The 15,203-nt window shown below is 44.0% G+C and overlaps 1 protein-coding gene and 1 long non-coding RNA gene across 9 annotated transcripts in view; one reads left to right on the forward strand and one right to left on the reverse strand.

The window, feature by feature from the left end:
• The window catches only part of LOC102560090 (rap1 GTPase-activating protein 1), a 113,711-nt gene that overhangs the window by 63,394 nt on the left and 35,114 nt on the right, over nucleotides 1-15,203 (reverse strand). For all 8 annotated transcript variants that reach the window (XR_009461964.1, XM_019500521.2, XM_019500507.2 and 5 more), the window contains exons 7-13: nucleotides 14,992-15,095; nucleotides 10,502-10,580; nucleotides 9,532-9,585; nucleotides 9,365-9,448; nucleotides 7,859-7,959; nucleotides 6,575-6,704; nucleotides 6,134-6,289 (exon numbers count right to left, since the gene is read on the reverse strand). Coding sequence is in view for 7 of the 8 variants with exons in the window: in XM_019500521.2 (XP_019356066.1) it covers nucleotides 6,134-6,289; nucleotides 6,575-6,704; nucleotides 7,859-7,959; nucleotides 9,365-9,448; nucleotides 9,532-9,585; nucleotides 10,502-10,580; nucleotides 14,992-15,095 (708 nt within the window). In the remaining variant the exon portion in view is untranslated. The remainder of the gene's footprint in view (nucleotides 1-6,133; nucleotides 6,290-6,574; nucleotides 6,705-7,858; nucleotides 7,960-9,364; nucleotides 9,449-9,531; nucleotides 9,586-10,501; nucleotides 10,581-14,991; nucleotides 15,096-15,203) is intronic.
• On the forward strand, nucleotides 8,620-15,022 carry LOC109286408 (uncharacterized). The gene is made up of 3 exons (XR_002094429.2): nucleotides 8,620-8,724; nucleotides 9,903-10,068; nucleotides 12,454-15,022. It is a non-coding gene; the product is annotated as an uncharacterized LOC109286408 (long non-coding RNA).

Consider the following 15,203-nt stretch of genomic DNA (forward strand, 5'->3'; position numbering starts at 1 on the left):
GACAGGGCGCAGGAAGCATACTGCTCTCTCCTCCTGTTGCCAGCCACTCACGCACCAGGCCACAGCTCTACTTCTCCACCATGGCCAGACCACTGCTGCTGCCACCACTCCCCTCAGGCCATGGCTCTACCCTGGAAGGGAGGCAGGATGGCAAGCAGCATGGGCATTGCAAAGGTGGATCCTGTCCATGCCAGTCCACCCAGGTTGCAGTGCCCATTGTGGGTGAACAAATCTGGGATGGGGGTATATGCCCCCCATACCTCCCCCACCTGAACCCCACATGCGCACTCTCTGCCCCACATACTAGGGAGCTGGGGCCTGGCAGCGGGGAGCAGTGGTTCAGGAGTGAAGGGCACCAGCAGGGCCGGGAGGGTTGGGTCAGGAGTGAGAGGCACCAGCAGATCAGTTTACAGTATTTGTTCAAATTGTACAATGATAAATGTTACTTGGGAGTAAGAGAGGGTTGCTATTGCTGTTAATGTTTTCCTGTTGATGTTGATTTTTCTCCTCAAAATTAAGACTGTTGAACTGCTTTAACTTGTAGAGTGAAATAAGTATTTTGAGGCCATAATACTTGTGTGTCTTCTACTTAAACTATTTACTGGGTTAGGACTGGCCATCAGTGTTTACAAATGGGTCCCAGTACAAAAAAGGTTGAGAGCCACTGTTCTAGGTAACAGAGGCAACTAGGGGCCATTATCTTCGTAACTTGTTGCTCACAAACAGCAAAGAACTAGTGGGGATTGTGAATCCAAAAAAAGATGACAAAGCCAGTAGGGAAATACGTATCGCCCAAGCGAGGGACTAACATTAGAGGGATGGGGGAAAAGAAAAGTAAGCTACGTGTCAGTCGACAAGTTACCAAATAGTGGATTGTGCTGAGGAAGGCTGAAAAAACCAGTCTGTACCAGGTGAAGATAAGACAAGGTTTGCAAAACATCTTGAGGCTAGAGACTCCGCTTCATGATGGGCACAGCCTACACTGATGATAAAAGAAGGAATGTTGTAAACAGAGTGATTGAAGAGCAACACTTTGGACATTGATGTATGAGCCTAACCATATGCCAGGATGGAAAAATACTGAGATTCAGACAAAGAAGACACAGAATCAGAAAAGGCAGACCAGTCACTCGACACCAATTTGATAACCCCTATAAAAGAGAGAGACTTAGCATCCAGAAATTGGGTAACACTCGCAAACTTCACTGGAGCAGACGCATCTGCATCTCCTGCTCCCTTACCTCATATGCCTGGGCCGGCCACCTATGCAGCATGGAGCAACGGACTTTGGTAACTATAACATCTGCAGAGTAATTGGGAGTGAGTGTGTGTGTGTATATATAAGTGCTCTTTTGAATCTTATAATCAATAAATGCGGCATCTTGCCTTGTCCCTCTCATAAGGTCTCACTCATCATTTGTGCAAACTGGTCATTGGTGTAACAATGGGGCCAGATGCGATGCACCCTCGGGTGCTAAGGGAATTGGCCGATATGACTGCAGAGCCACTGGCCATTATCTTTGACAATTCATGGCAGTTGGGAGAGGTCCCTGATAATTGGAAAAGGGTAAATATAGTGCCTATTTTTAAGAAGAGGAAGAAAGTGGATCTGGGGAGCTACAAACCAGTCAGCCTCACCTTAGTTCCTAGAAAAATCATGGAGCAGGCCCTCAAGGAATCCATTTCTAAGCACTTGGAGGAGAAGATGATTAGGAACAGGCATTGTGGATTCACCAAGGGCAAGTCATGCCTGATCAACCTGATTGCTTTCCATGACAAAATGACTAGCTCTGTGGATGTGGAAAGACCACCGGATATAATATACCTTGACTTTAGCAAGCCTTCTGATATGGTCTCCTACAACATTCTCACAAGCAAGCTAAGAAAGTATGGGTTGAATGAATGGACTGTAAGGTGGACAGAAAACTGGCTGGATCATCGACCTCAGAGGTAGTAGTCAATAGCTCGATGTCTACTTGGCAGCCGGTATCAAGTGGAGTGCCCCAGGGGTTGGTCCTGGGGCCGGTTTTGCTCATAATTTTCATCAATGACCTGAAAGATCAGATAGAGTGCACCCTCAGCAAATTTGCAGATAACACCAAGCTGAGGGAAGTAGAAGATATGCATCCAGTTTCAAGTGGAGTGCCCCAGGGGTCAGTCCTGGGGCTGGTTTTGTTTTATATCTTCATGAGCAACCTGAAAGATGGCATAGAATGCACCTTCAGCAAGTTTGCAGATGACACCAAGCTGGGGAGAGTAGTAGATACCCTAGAGGGTAGGTCTGGGATTCAGTGTGACCTGGACAAATTGGAGGATTAGACCAAAAGAAATCTCATGAGGTTCAATAAGGGTAACTATAACACTTGACAAGGGGGTAGCACTAGATGGCCTCTTGAGGTGCCTTCCAACTCTAGTTTTCTATGATTTCTAAGGGCAATCCAATTTGAGCAGGTTTAGACACCTGCTGCTCTGCATGGAGAATGGGGAGATGTCCCCAAAATGGATACCAAAAAGCCTAGAGATGCCTAGCAGTAGCCAACAGGAAACATTAAGCACAGAGGCATGTCTGAACTGCTTCTGCTGTCTGGAGCTTAGGTACCTTGAAGCATGTTACCCATGGTATACAAGTTCTGTTCCATTTCAGTCCAGTACCTTTAGCCTTACTACTGCTTCTACTACTCACTACCTACTCCATAAATAGAAAATCAAAGAGAGTCTGGGTTGCTATCACAGTGCAATTTTTCAGACAGTACAACACATTGAGAATGATTGCCTGAGTAGATCATTTAATGGTGATCTAAAATCAATCCATGCTTCTACCCCTGAAGCAGTCAAATGCTTATCAAATTTAGGTATTAATCTATGAATGTTGTAATCCTAAAATGTCATATGAAAGAGAGAAATTCTCACTAATTGGTAAGGATCTACCAAACTTGAGGTGCTCGCCAGCAGATTTTGCGGGCAGACTCCGGGCTGGGCAGCCATTTTCATGGCCCCAGTCCTGGCTCCGGCCCCACCCTGCCATGGCCCCGCAATCCTGGGGCCTCCCTATAGACCAGCTGGGAGCTGCATGGGCTGGGAGCATGGCTGGGCAAGGAGCTACTCTGAGGCCAGGCTGGAGTCTTGGGGTGGTGACAGCATGGGACCAGGGTTGGGGCAGACCTGTGATCTACTGCCTACATGCCCCTGCAATGAGTGCAGGCTCTGCAGGCAGGGCCGTGCAGGGAGCAGTTCATGAGGAGGGAACTAAACAGAAAAAAAAAATCAAGGAATAATCAGAAGACTACAAATAATGGTCATAGCAGAATCACAAGCAACTCAAGACTGGACAGGACAACATGATATGGCTGCCAACAATCAGGAAGAAAACCTTGGGGGGCTCAGTGTAAGTACAAATGAAATTCATTGTTGACTTGGCAAACTTACAGTTGTGGCAGATAAAAGATGGTGGTATTGCACCTATGGTACTTATAGTGGGATCTATAAAAACTCCTCAGTCAGACCAGATCCAGCTCACACTAGATGCCGCTGGATGGACCCATGTCTTAATGTAACAGTTTGAGGGAATCTGGGCAAAACCTAAGATAGATTGTAGATTGTGGGCATATGCACACCTGCATCCTGCTTGAAGTAGAGGGAGATCCCCCTGCACCACAGCAGTACCCTGATTTAAAATGCAATTGTTCCCCTTGTGACTCAAGCTGAGATAAGGCCAATGGCTTGTCTGCAACTCCCCAGTTTGGCCAGTTTGAAAAATGATGCCCATGCCCCACCCTAGAACCATAACCCATTAATGGAATCTGCCTACACCCAAATAAAAATGTTTTGCTAGTGAAACCCCAAGTTAATGGACAATACTCTAGATTTTACTGAGCATGAGTTGCTCAGCCATATGCTGTATCAAATGGTGCAAAAAGGAAATCAAAATAGACATCAATAGGGGGCACAATCAGGCAAAACCTCTAAACAGCTTAGAATTAATGTGGAAAAAAGAGAAATGTTTTAAACATGCAATGGAAAGAACAGGTCTGGGAATGACTGTATGGAATTCAACAAATATTGATGGGCTAAACTTAAGGGTTAATAAACTAGTAACTAAACTGGATGAAACCATTAAAACAGTAGGAAGAACAAGTAGTATGTGGTTAAAACAAACTGCCACCATTATTGAAAATATACACGTAATGCCAATAATTTAGAATGGATCAACGTTTTATAGTTTCATAGTTGTTAGGGGCTGGAAGGAACCTTATGGATCATCAGGCCCAGCCCCCCCTCCACTTGGGCAGGAAAGACTGCTGGGATCAGATGACCCCAGCAAGATGGGCGTTGAGACGCTTTTTGAAGATTGCCAGGGTGGATGACTGTGCCACCTCTGGGGAGGGCCTGTTTCAAAGCCTCGGCACTCAACTTGTAAAGAAGTTTTTCCTTATGTCTAGCCTGAAGCAATCTTCAGTCAGTTTGCACTCATTATTTCTTGTCCTACACTGGGGGGCCTTGGTGAATAGCTGTTCCCCTGGACCCTGATGTACACCCCTGATATACTTATAGGCTGCCAGCAAGTCCTTTCTGAGTTTTCTCTTCTCTAAGCTGAACATTCCCAAGTCTTTCAGCCTTTCCTCATATGACCTAGTCTCAAGGCCTCTAATCATACATTATTGTTCATAGTATTACATATGGTATAGAAGGCAAAGATGCATCATTCACTACTGCATGTGTAATTTGTGGTAATCAACTAGTTAATCATCTAAATAATGGAATAAGAGATTTATAAATGGGATGATGGTCACAATTCATCAACAGCACTTGGGTTTTAGAACAATTACAAAGAAAAGGGGAGGTAGTTTTGCAGAGTATGCATCTACAATTGGATAAGATGTAAAGGATACCAAATGACCAGTTGTATGAGGCCACAATTACGGTCATGTTGGGAATGGGAGGGAAAAACCAAAAAGGTATTTTATGTAAACAATGCTGGAATAATTGTCAATAATATTTCTGCTCAGCACTACCCAAGCCTTAAACTGGTCACTGAAGATAGCCTTGAAGTTAATCAGGTATATTGCAAAAAAGCTTACCATTACTAGCTATGCAAATGCTATTCAGAGGTGCCAGATAAAAGCAGTGAAAGAGACTGGGCCCAACTGGTACAGTCACATCTGGTTAAGGTATGGCTCACAGAGACTGAATGGACTTTGGGATGCCACAGCTTCACCATAGGGAGAGAAACCTGTCCAAAAGGCTGGGAAGGGATCTGCTTAAGTGTAATAATTACAATCCAGATTGGGACTAATGCTTTCTGGCTTAGCGTGAGTGACAACATCCTGGAGGAGCAGGTAGCTATGTCAGTAAATTTGTCCAGATTAATGCCATAACTATCATAGAGCTGCACGTCCATCATAGAGCTGCATAATGAAATAATCTCTTTAATAAAGGTGAAGTAAAAACACTGTTGCTAATAAATAACCTTATCCAATGGCAAAAAGAACAGGCAGGAGGTGTAAAAAATGATATACTCACACCCTGGTAGAATGTCTTTGAAAATATATGCGTCCAGCCAGTTGTCAGGACATTAAGCTTAGTTTTCATGGAAACAAAACTTGTAGTCACCAGAAGCAATGAAAGGAAATTAAAAAGGAGTAGACTATAAGGCATGCCTGGAGCAGTAAGAGTCAATAGCCTACACGTCAGGAGACTGGTAGAAAACAGCAAAACACTGGAAATCTACTCAGGAGCATCCTGAGATAGAATCTGTATACACTGGTATAATAGGTAAGGAAAGCATGTAGAATGGTACAACTAAACCTTGTAGAATAGATGCAAAAAGTATGTACAAAAGTTGATTAAGTTCATTAATCAGCAAAAGATATGTTGGTAATGATGCATGCATGATGTAAGCACTTCTCCTGTCTAAAACAGGTGGAATAGAAATGCACTACTGTGTTTAAGCCAGTACTATCCCTGTTATTTGCTAGTCTGACCACCTGGCTGAGAGTATAAATAAAATAAAAGCTGAACAAAGTTTATGTTCAAAGTTTAAGCTGTGTGCTTTTTCAAACCACAACAGGCACTTGAAAACTACAACAGTAGAGGGAACTTCCAATGCACAGAGGAGCCCATTGGCTGTATATACCTTGTATAAGGTTTCCCTGCTGGCATCGTATGTAAGCTGTACCACCACATAGGCATGTAGGAAATTAGAAGCAATCATGTCAGGAACAAAGGGTGTGTTTTCATCCTGGAAAACGATGGCTACAATGTCATTCCCAATGTGACGCTTCCGCTGTAGCTGAGAGCAAGTGAAATGGGGGAAAAAATAGTTAGAGTGGAGATTCCATGGCCAGGCACTAATCCCATCAGCACTTCCAAAGTAGCTTCTTGGTCAGCACCTTAACCACTACCCACACTATTACATCCCCCATTTGGAAGCCCAACTTGTTCTAAACCCCAAGGACTAATTCATCCCCACCCTTAATCATTCCCTGCTTGAATCAATTCTAAAGCAGATCCTATTCGCATCAAACAATTCACCTGCCAATCTTGCTGAATCATTCAGTCCTTCTCCTTACAGTACCTGCTGAGCATCTCCCTCTGTGAAGGGCAGCTTCGTAGACACATGGAACATGATCTCCTTGCCTCGGAAATTTGTATAGACTGATTCAGTGCCTGTTTGACCCCTAGTGACATCCAAACCTCCCCGGAACCTAAATGTATCAGTTCCATGGGGTGAATTAGACAGGATGGATTGAGTGAGAGAATGATGGGAAGGAAAGAAAGGAGACACAGTAACACTAGCTTGTATGTCAACGTTATCATCAGAGACAACTTTAATAGCTCACCAATTGACAGATTCCATACACTCCAAAAATTAATGCAAGGAGTCTATCCAAGTCAAGTGTAGACCCTTAGAAGAACCATGCAATCTTGGAAACCTCTGTCTCAGTTGAGTGGGGAGCATTGCATGTCACACAGAAGCAGAGAAAAAGGACCAAGATTATAATGTTCACCGGCACCTAAAATTATCACTGTGTACACCTGATCAAAGCTCTTTCACTTTTGGTTGGTTCCTGTGGGGTGGGCCAGACTGAGTTTGTCAGACACAAAGTCTAACATCTGAGTGAAAAAACATTGCAGAAGCTCCATGGTATTCCTATGCAAAATTTTCAAACTTTTCAGCTCAGTTCCCAGCAATCAGGCCCAAACCCAGGGAGTCCCTAGGAGTGAGGGCCAAGCCATCTTGGGGACTGAGACATGAAAGCAAACAGTGCCATCAGGGACTAGAACTCTAGTAAGATTTCAGAAGAAATACAGACCAAGCCATTCTGGGCTGCCCCACAGACACTGTGGGTGTGTCTACATGTGCGCTTTACTATGCAGTAGACTAAATTTTTGCTCAGTAAAGCACCACTGTCTACACATGTACCACAATTATGGTACAGTAGATTAATTTACTCTGGTGTAGGATGGTCCTGACAGACACAGGTACTATCTGACAGCAGAGTAAATTACTGTGCTTAAATGTGCATGTAGATGGTAATATTGGGATTAGTTTGCTCCAGCACAAATTGAGCCAGAATGTATTCATTAATTGCACGTGTAGATGCACCTTGTGAGTCTCAGATTACACACTCCTTTAAAAAAATTGGCCTGTACAGTAAAATGGCTGGATCAGGGACATGGCTTTTTGGCAGCTTGACCACAGGGAGAATATAAACCTCCCAAAAGAAGACATGGCTGGATTTGGGACCTGAAAGCCCATAGTTCTGTTTTGGGCTGTCCATAACAATGTTTCATACAGGTAATACGTCTGATGGCAGCTATGTTTATTTGTAATCCCTGTGCTGCGCTGGCTACTCACCCACGAAAATCCTGCAGTTGGATCCTGTCTCCAAGGAACTCCAGGAACTCCAGGAAGCCCAAACTCTCCTCAGTGTTACTGAAGACCTCTTCCTCGGTGGTCTGAAAGTTGAGAGAAGAGATGATAGAAGTTACCAGAACCAGCGGTTATTCCTTATACAAACCTACCCCACTCCTGGAGAAGGAAGGCAGGCAGGTAGGCATGAGGAAGGCCCTCATTGCTTTTTCTGCACTTAGGGACAGAGTCTATTTTGCTTATTAGCCACATAAGTGGACTTTGGCTCCTAAGTGTAATTATGTGTCACCCTGGTGAATTTAGGAAATCCATTAATGCATCTACTTCTCTAACATACCATCATTTATGCTTAAAATTGAGTGGCAAAAGGCAACAAGGAGGAGGAGATCTACCAACCTTTTGCATTAACTGATTTTCAGGACACAAGAAGGGTGCAATAGAATCACACATAAGCACTGAAGTCTATTTACATGGCTAATAGGTGGAATGAAATGTGGCCACTGGAGTCTTCCCAAGGTGCAGGGCCCTAAACTCCTTCATTCAAAGAAAAAAAGCTGTCTCCTTTTCCTTCACATAAAACAGAGGTTTTGTCCTCCAGGAATGTAAATAATTTCTAGTACCAGCAAGGTGACCTATCCCCTCAGAGACTGCAAAGGGAGAGAAACCTGAAGAACTGGATGAACATGGGATTTCAATACCTCCTGGGGTCCTGAAGGAGAAGATCTTAGGAGCTGCAAGGAGTCCTCAGAAAAAAAGAACTAAGAAAGTAAATGCTTGCAAGTGGCACCATTTCCTGGTTGTGCTCCAACGATGTTGCAGCAGGGAAAGGAGGAAGCCCTAAAACTGAGAGTGTAAGTAATAAAAGTGCCAGTTTTTGGCACTACTAAGACTATTCTGACCAGTATGGGATTGAGGTTTCCCACAATAGTGGGAAGCTATTCCCAGGTTGGGTTATGGTAACTTATACTGGGCTTAGATTTAGAAAGGTTATCTTATGTTAGGACCATAATGCAGCCCATGAAGGACTAATATGTGCCCTGCTCCTACCCCCAGGGTTTTGCCCTCCCACTACTCCCCCATTGCTATGGGGAGCCAAGTGCTTTAGGGTCCTCTTCCCTCTGCTTCCTTTCCCCACCCCCAGAGCATTGCAGGGTGTGGCAGAATCGCCCGCAGCCTCGAGAGCTGGGGAGGGAACTGAGGGCCTCACACATGGCACTATGCAGGGGGAGAACCCATGTGTACTATAGTTTGCTGCCATGTGCGGGGAGGGGAGCATTTGTACATGACACAGTGCAGTCCAGGGGGGAGCATTCGCATACAGCAAGGTGCAGAACAGCAAAGAGCACATTCAGGCACAAGGCAGTGCAGCATGGGGTGGGCACCATTCACACACAGTATGGTGCAAACAGTGGCAAGAGTCAGGGGTGGACAGCCTTGTTTTATATGATTGAACTTAAGGACTGTGCACTAGAGGGCCCAGAGATCACTCACCTGGCCAGGTTTCTGGTATATGACCCCAAATTTGAAGTTATTGCTGATAACATGTTCATCAAATGCAACAATGAGCTGTGAAGCCTGGGGGAGGGATAAAAATAGTCTCAGTTGCATCCCACCAGCAGGCCCCTAATTCAAGAGACACATGGGAGTTGAAGGCATACCTTGGGGTAGAGAACAGGGAAGAATCGGTCAACATTCACATCCTCACAGAGCAGCTGTCAGGGGAGAGAGAGAAATATGGTTATCACTCAGCATTGCCATGATAGAGAGTGAATTATGGTTGCAGGCAGGATAAGAAGGATGTCGCTTCTTGACCATTTGGCAGATATCCTTGCTAATAAAATCTAATGCAAAATGAGGAGAAAAGAACATAGCTATTTCCTTGCATACTACACACCCCAGAATATAACACACACCTTGTTTTTGAAAGGCAGAATAAAGAAAAGATTTTTTTCCAGAATTATGGCTGCATAGAGCAGGGACAGAGCTTAATCTTCAACTGACTCACTCTCCCATTCCTGCTTAACTAAAGCTGAAACCATAGCTGCTGCTGAAGTCTAGTCACCATGGATGGATCTATGATTTTGGAAAGAGCTAAAGAGTCTCCAGTGCTGTCAAATAGGAGAAGAGAAACGAAGATCAGCTTGCAGACAGCATAACTGCCCTAAGAAAGGTTACAGTAATAGATGCCATACAGGGTAAGCTCAGAGCCTTTCTAGCCCTGTGTTCTATATCTCAATAGTCTTTTCTCTAAGTTGAAAAGTCCTGATCTATTTAGCATCTCCTCACGCGGAACCCCTCCATGCCCCTGCTCATCGTGTTGCTCTTCTCTGTACCTCTTCTATTACTTCTCCTATATCCTCTTGGAGGTAGAGTGGAGGAACCAGAACTACACATGAAATTCAAGGTGTGGGTGTACCATAGATTTACACAAGTTAATATTATTCTGCTTTGTTTTCAATTTCCTTCTTCCCAAAGGAAGAAGTAGAATGGAGAGGGAAAGGATGAAAAGATGAATTCCATAGGGGAAAGTGGGACAAGAGAAAAGTGAGCAAAAAGAATCTAAAAGGTAATAGTCAAACAGAGCTAGACAGCATGTGTGAGAGTGAATATACTAAGTAGGGATCTCACCTTTGCCATCTGAACAGCATTGGGAAACTCATTCAGGCAGGAAATGGGGATTAAGTCATGTTTGGTGCCAGTTCGAGTCCTGACATAACAAACAAAATGATTAGAACAGATGCCAAAGAAAAATCCATGTAATAATTACTCTGATTCCTTGAAGAGGTTGTTGCAGTCCCTTCAGATCTCTATTTATGGAAGAAAGATAGCTCTCAGGTTTGCACATTAGCTTAGCTAGGATATACACATATAATATCTAAGATGACCAAAAGATGAGACAGAAATAATGGGATTGCAGCAGTGTAATCACCATCATTTCTTTGGGACCTTTTCCTACATGCGCTACATCATATTTCATTAACACAGAATGGAATATATTGGGACAAGAATGGGATTCAAATACATTATTTCTCTATCCAAAATGTGCTACCTCATCCACAAAATGATCCTCATAGGTCATGGAAACTGCACCCTTCCACCTGGCTTTGGGTAGTCTGCCGACTCCATACTTAAGTCTTACTGCATGGAGGCAAGATGATGGAAGGGGTCAGTTCTGTTTTATTTTTCAACCAGCCACCAGTGCCTTCCAAGTCTGTTTCTGTGTTCAGAAATAAATATTCTTTGGTACAGCTTTTAACCCTCCCTAAGTTTCCTAGAAAACTATTTGTCCTTGAACTCTGCAGCATTCCCCATCTGCACTGGGATATAAAAGCAAAATATTCTCTTCTATATGGCCCTGTCCCACCTCTAGGTTTCTCTATACCTCTTGGGCTAGGGAGGATGGTAATGTATATCAAATGCATTTTAATTGTTATTCCTTTAGCTTAGCTTATTCACTGGTCCATTAGTTAATCAAGTAACTTGCTGTAGTCTATGGAGAGCAAAACTTCCTGCAGCTGTGAACAGCACTAGAGGGTCTTGCAGACAACATTTTCCCTGTGTGCCACTGGATGGGGACTACTGTTCTGGTCTATGGGGACTGACCTCTTCTGGTTGTGGTTGCTGGTGGTGGCAAAGGGTCTGTGTACACAAAACAAGGGGTATGTGTGCATGACCCTGTAAAACAGGTTAAATGCTTTTGCCCTGCTTTAATGGTGTTGGTGTTTGCACGTGTTGTGCATTAATTCCAGCTGCTGCAGCACACGTGCCGGCGTAAGAGACTTAAGAAGAGTTAAATGACTTCGGGGCGAAGCAAACTAGAACACCTCTGAGGAATTTTAGTTTTCTGCCCTACGCGAAGCACCAGGCTCTGTGCAACTCAGGGGCTGTGCAGGCAGTCCGTACAGACAGCCTGGCAGCAGCCTGGGAAGGCAGACTCCACCAAAGCCAAAAAAAACAAACAAACAGCGAGCCTGATTTTTTTTTTTTCCTCTGGAGCCTGCCTGCCTGCATGAGCTGCATGGGGACCCGGTCCTTCCCTCTGCAGCTGCAGTGGCCCCAGGACCGCCCCAGCTGGCTGCCTCTGGGCAGCTGCCACCTGGGGAGGTAGGGGGGCACTGCTAACATGGAGGGAAACACCAGCCCCTACCCTGCAGCCCAGGGACCACTCTGCCCACTGGCAGCTTGCCCTCCCCTCCCCACCACTGGAGAGGCAGGTAAGACACAGATGTACATGACACAGGGCATTACTTTGCCCTAAATTGAAACAGTGTTTTAAAAAACCCATCGCTTCAACTTAGGGCAAAGTAAACCCCCGTTTCATCTACATACACTCAGTAGTACTGAACTTTTCTAGGTTGTTGTGAGGACCTGTGGAACACCCACAACCAGTCCTAGATCACAAGCCAAAAACCCAAATTTAGGGACATACATACATAGCTTATAATCTACACAACAAGAAAAAGAAAGAAGCCAAACTCAACAGCAACATATTGTCTATGCTTATGCAAGCAACAAAAGACTAAACATCTACAATCCTCTGACTATATACACAACTCCAAATATGCTTTACGGCTCTGCAGGAGAACTTCAGAGAAAATTAGAAATCATCTTCTTCACCTAATCTACTCCAGAAGAGATCAACTCAGGAAGGAAACCACCGCATGCTACAACAACTTAAAAGAGAAAAATCTAGACATCTTCCCTAATATTATACAATGTATACAAAGAGACTACCAAAGATTTTCTACAACATCCATCCAAGATAAAAAGAAGAAATTAAACCAATTATTCCAGGAACAACTTTCCCAACCACAAAACAACCATCAGAGAAATAACACCAATACCTTAAAACATTACGACTTCAGATTCAATGTTGGATGCTGGATGTTACCAGCTTATATACCAACCTCCCACACCAGGATGGCATCCAAGCCTGTCTTACATACTTAAAAGAGCAAGATGACAATTCAGAGTACAGACCCAAACATATTACTGACCGTATGCACTTCATCCTCACACACAACTTCACTTTCAATAACCAACATTTTCTCCAGACCCTGGGCACAACTATAGGCACCAAAATGGCCCCACAGCATGCCAACCATTTTATAAGCCAACTTGAAAAAGAATACCAAAAGGACTGCACCATCAAGCCCTTGCTATACTTAAAATATATTGATGACATTGTCATCATTTGGACTGAAAACCTGCAATCTCTGATTGTTTTCCATCAGAAATTCAACAATCATCACCCCTCCATCAAACTATCTCTTGAATACTCCAACACCAACATCTCCTTTTTAGACACGATGATCACCATCCAGAATCGTAAAATACAGACCATAATATACAAGAAACCCATGGACCAACATACATATCTGCACAGAACCAGCAATCACCCTAAACACACCAAGCTGTAACATACAGCCAAGCTCTCCAATAGCACCAAATTTGCACTGAGGAGAATACCCGTGATCACCTCACAAATCTCAAAAAGGCTTTCACTCAACAAGGGCACTCCTCCAAAGAGATAGATCACACTTTTAAAGAAATCTTTCCAAAACTACCCATCCAAGCCTTTAAACAAGCACCAAACCTCGCTAGCCTCATCACCAGAAGCAAACTTCCTACAGCCAAAAACACAACTAACGGATCCAGACCATGCCATGACAAGAAATGCTAAACCTGCCAATACATCTCTACCACCCCCACAATTACTACACCCCACAACAGAACCATCAGCATTCCTGGATTTTATAGCTGCACCTCCAGAAATGTAATATATTTCATGCAATGCACCAAATGCCCTGACGGAAAAAATATAGGAGAGATCAAACAACAAATGAGCACCAGAATTAATGCACACTGGAAATCTATCAAAGACAAGAATACCCAATTACCTGTGGGGGCACATTTCTCACAACCAAGCCACTCTCCAATCTCTCAGTTCTAATCCTCAAAGGGAATTTAGAAAACACTTTTCATAGATGAGTCTATGAACTTCACTTCATCAACCTCGTGGATACAAAAAAATCATGGACTAAATGACATTGGATGTATGGCACATTTTAACCTTCCTAACATTTGACTCCTCAGGTACCTCTCCACTATTTACCAGCTACAATTATTCCCCCCCAACAACCTGTTTCACCCATTGACTCCTATTTATGTTGTCACTGACTGCCTTTCTTGCATGCATACCAGCCTCTGGATTCTTAACTATTCACGAAGAGCACACACCAACTGCAGATGCTTCCTCAGCCTGACGAAGGGTGTTTGTGCCCAAAACCTTGCAAAGAAGATTTTTTTTCCAACTGTTTGAGTTGGTCTAATAAAAGACATCAGACCCCTGAAACCTTGTCTCCCTTCAAGTTGGGGGGCTGTGTGTAAGGATTAGCTACCTTGTCCTTCCAAAAAAGACAATATTTGCAGTCCCTCTTTAAGTTTCCCATAGAGAAGGCCACATATCTCTATTTAAAAGAATAAACAGAAAAAAAGGGTTGTTTGGAAGGTCAGATACAGCTAATGGGGTCTTATGGAAAAATTCATCCCTCACTTGCCCAGTAGGACCTCATTATGCAGAGAAGAGATGAACAGATTCCTCTCACTCCTACTATGGGGAAAACAGTATTAACTGAAAGGGGCAAGGGTTGGGGGTGGCAGGGAGATAGGGGTGACCACCTCAGGCACACACTTAGGTTCAGGGTGAGGGCAAAAAAAAGCAGCTGTTGCCAGCAGCCCCGTTTATCTTTGCAATTGTGGTGGCAATTGAAAGTCACCACTTCCACTTGGGTGGCTAGCCATGGGTGGCCAGCCATGTCCCTACACCGCTGGTATGGGGTGTTCCAAAGATGAGCCTGCAAACACAACTGGAACCCTCAACTTTCTACAACTGGCCATTGAGAGAAATTGGGAGGTAAAAAGAAGTGAACTTTCAAAGATGGTCTAATAAAAAGGTGCCCACCCCAAGTCAGATTTCCCTGTAAGCATTCCTAAGGTTTCTTTAACCATTCATACTAGCTCATGAAGTCTGTATCCACATGTGGGCCACAGGAAAGCTGCTTAGTAAGATCAGAAGCAGAGCATGGCACGTGCCCCTTAAAGCTGGATGCTGTTACCTTAGCAATAGGCGTAGATTGTCCTGCTTCTCAATCTGCTCATACTTCACAGAAAGGATTAGATAGCCCAAGGCTGTGTCATTGGAGTAAAAGTTCTGGTGCTCCTAAAACAGGAAGTCAGAAAAAAGCTCCTTACCACAGTGTACTCACTAGGGAATACTAGAGGTGCGCCGATACATTGGTCTGATATTGGATTGGCACTGATATAAAGA

This window comes from Alligator mississippiensis, chromosome 4 (genome assembly GCF_030867095.1).
Source record: "Alligator mississippiensis isolate rAllMis1 chromosome 4, rAllMis1, whole genome shotgun sequence".
Classification (NCBI taxonomy): Eukaryota; Metazoa; Chordata; order Crocodylia; family Alligatoridae; genus Alligator; species Alligator mississippiensis.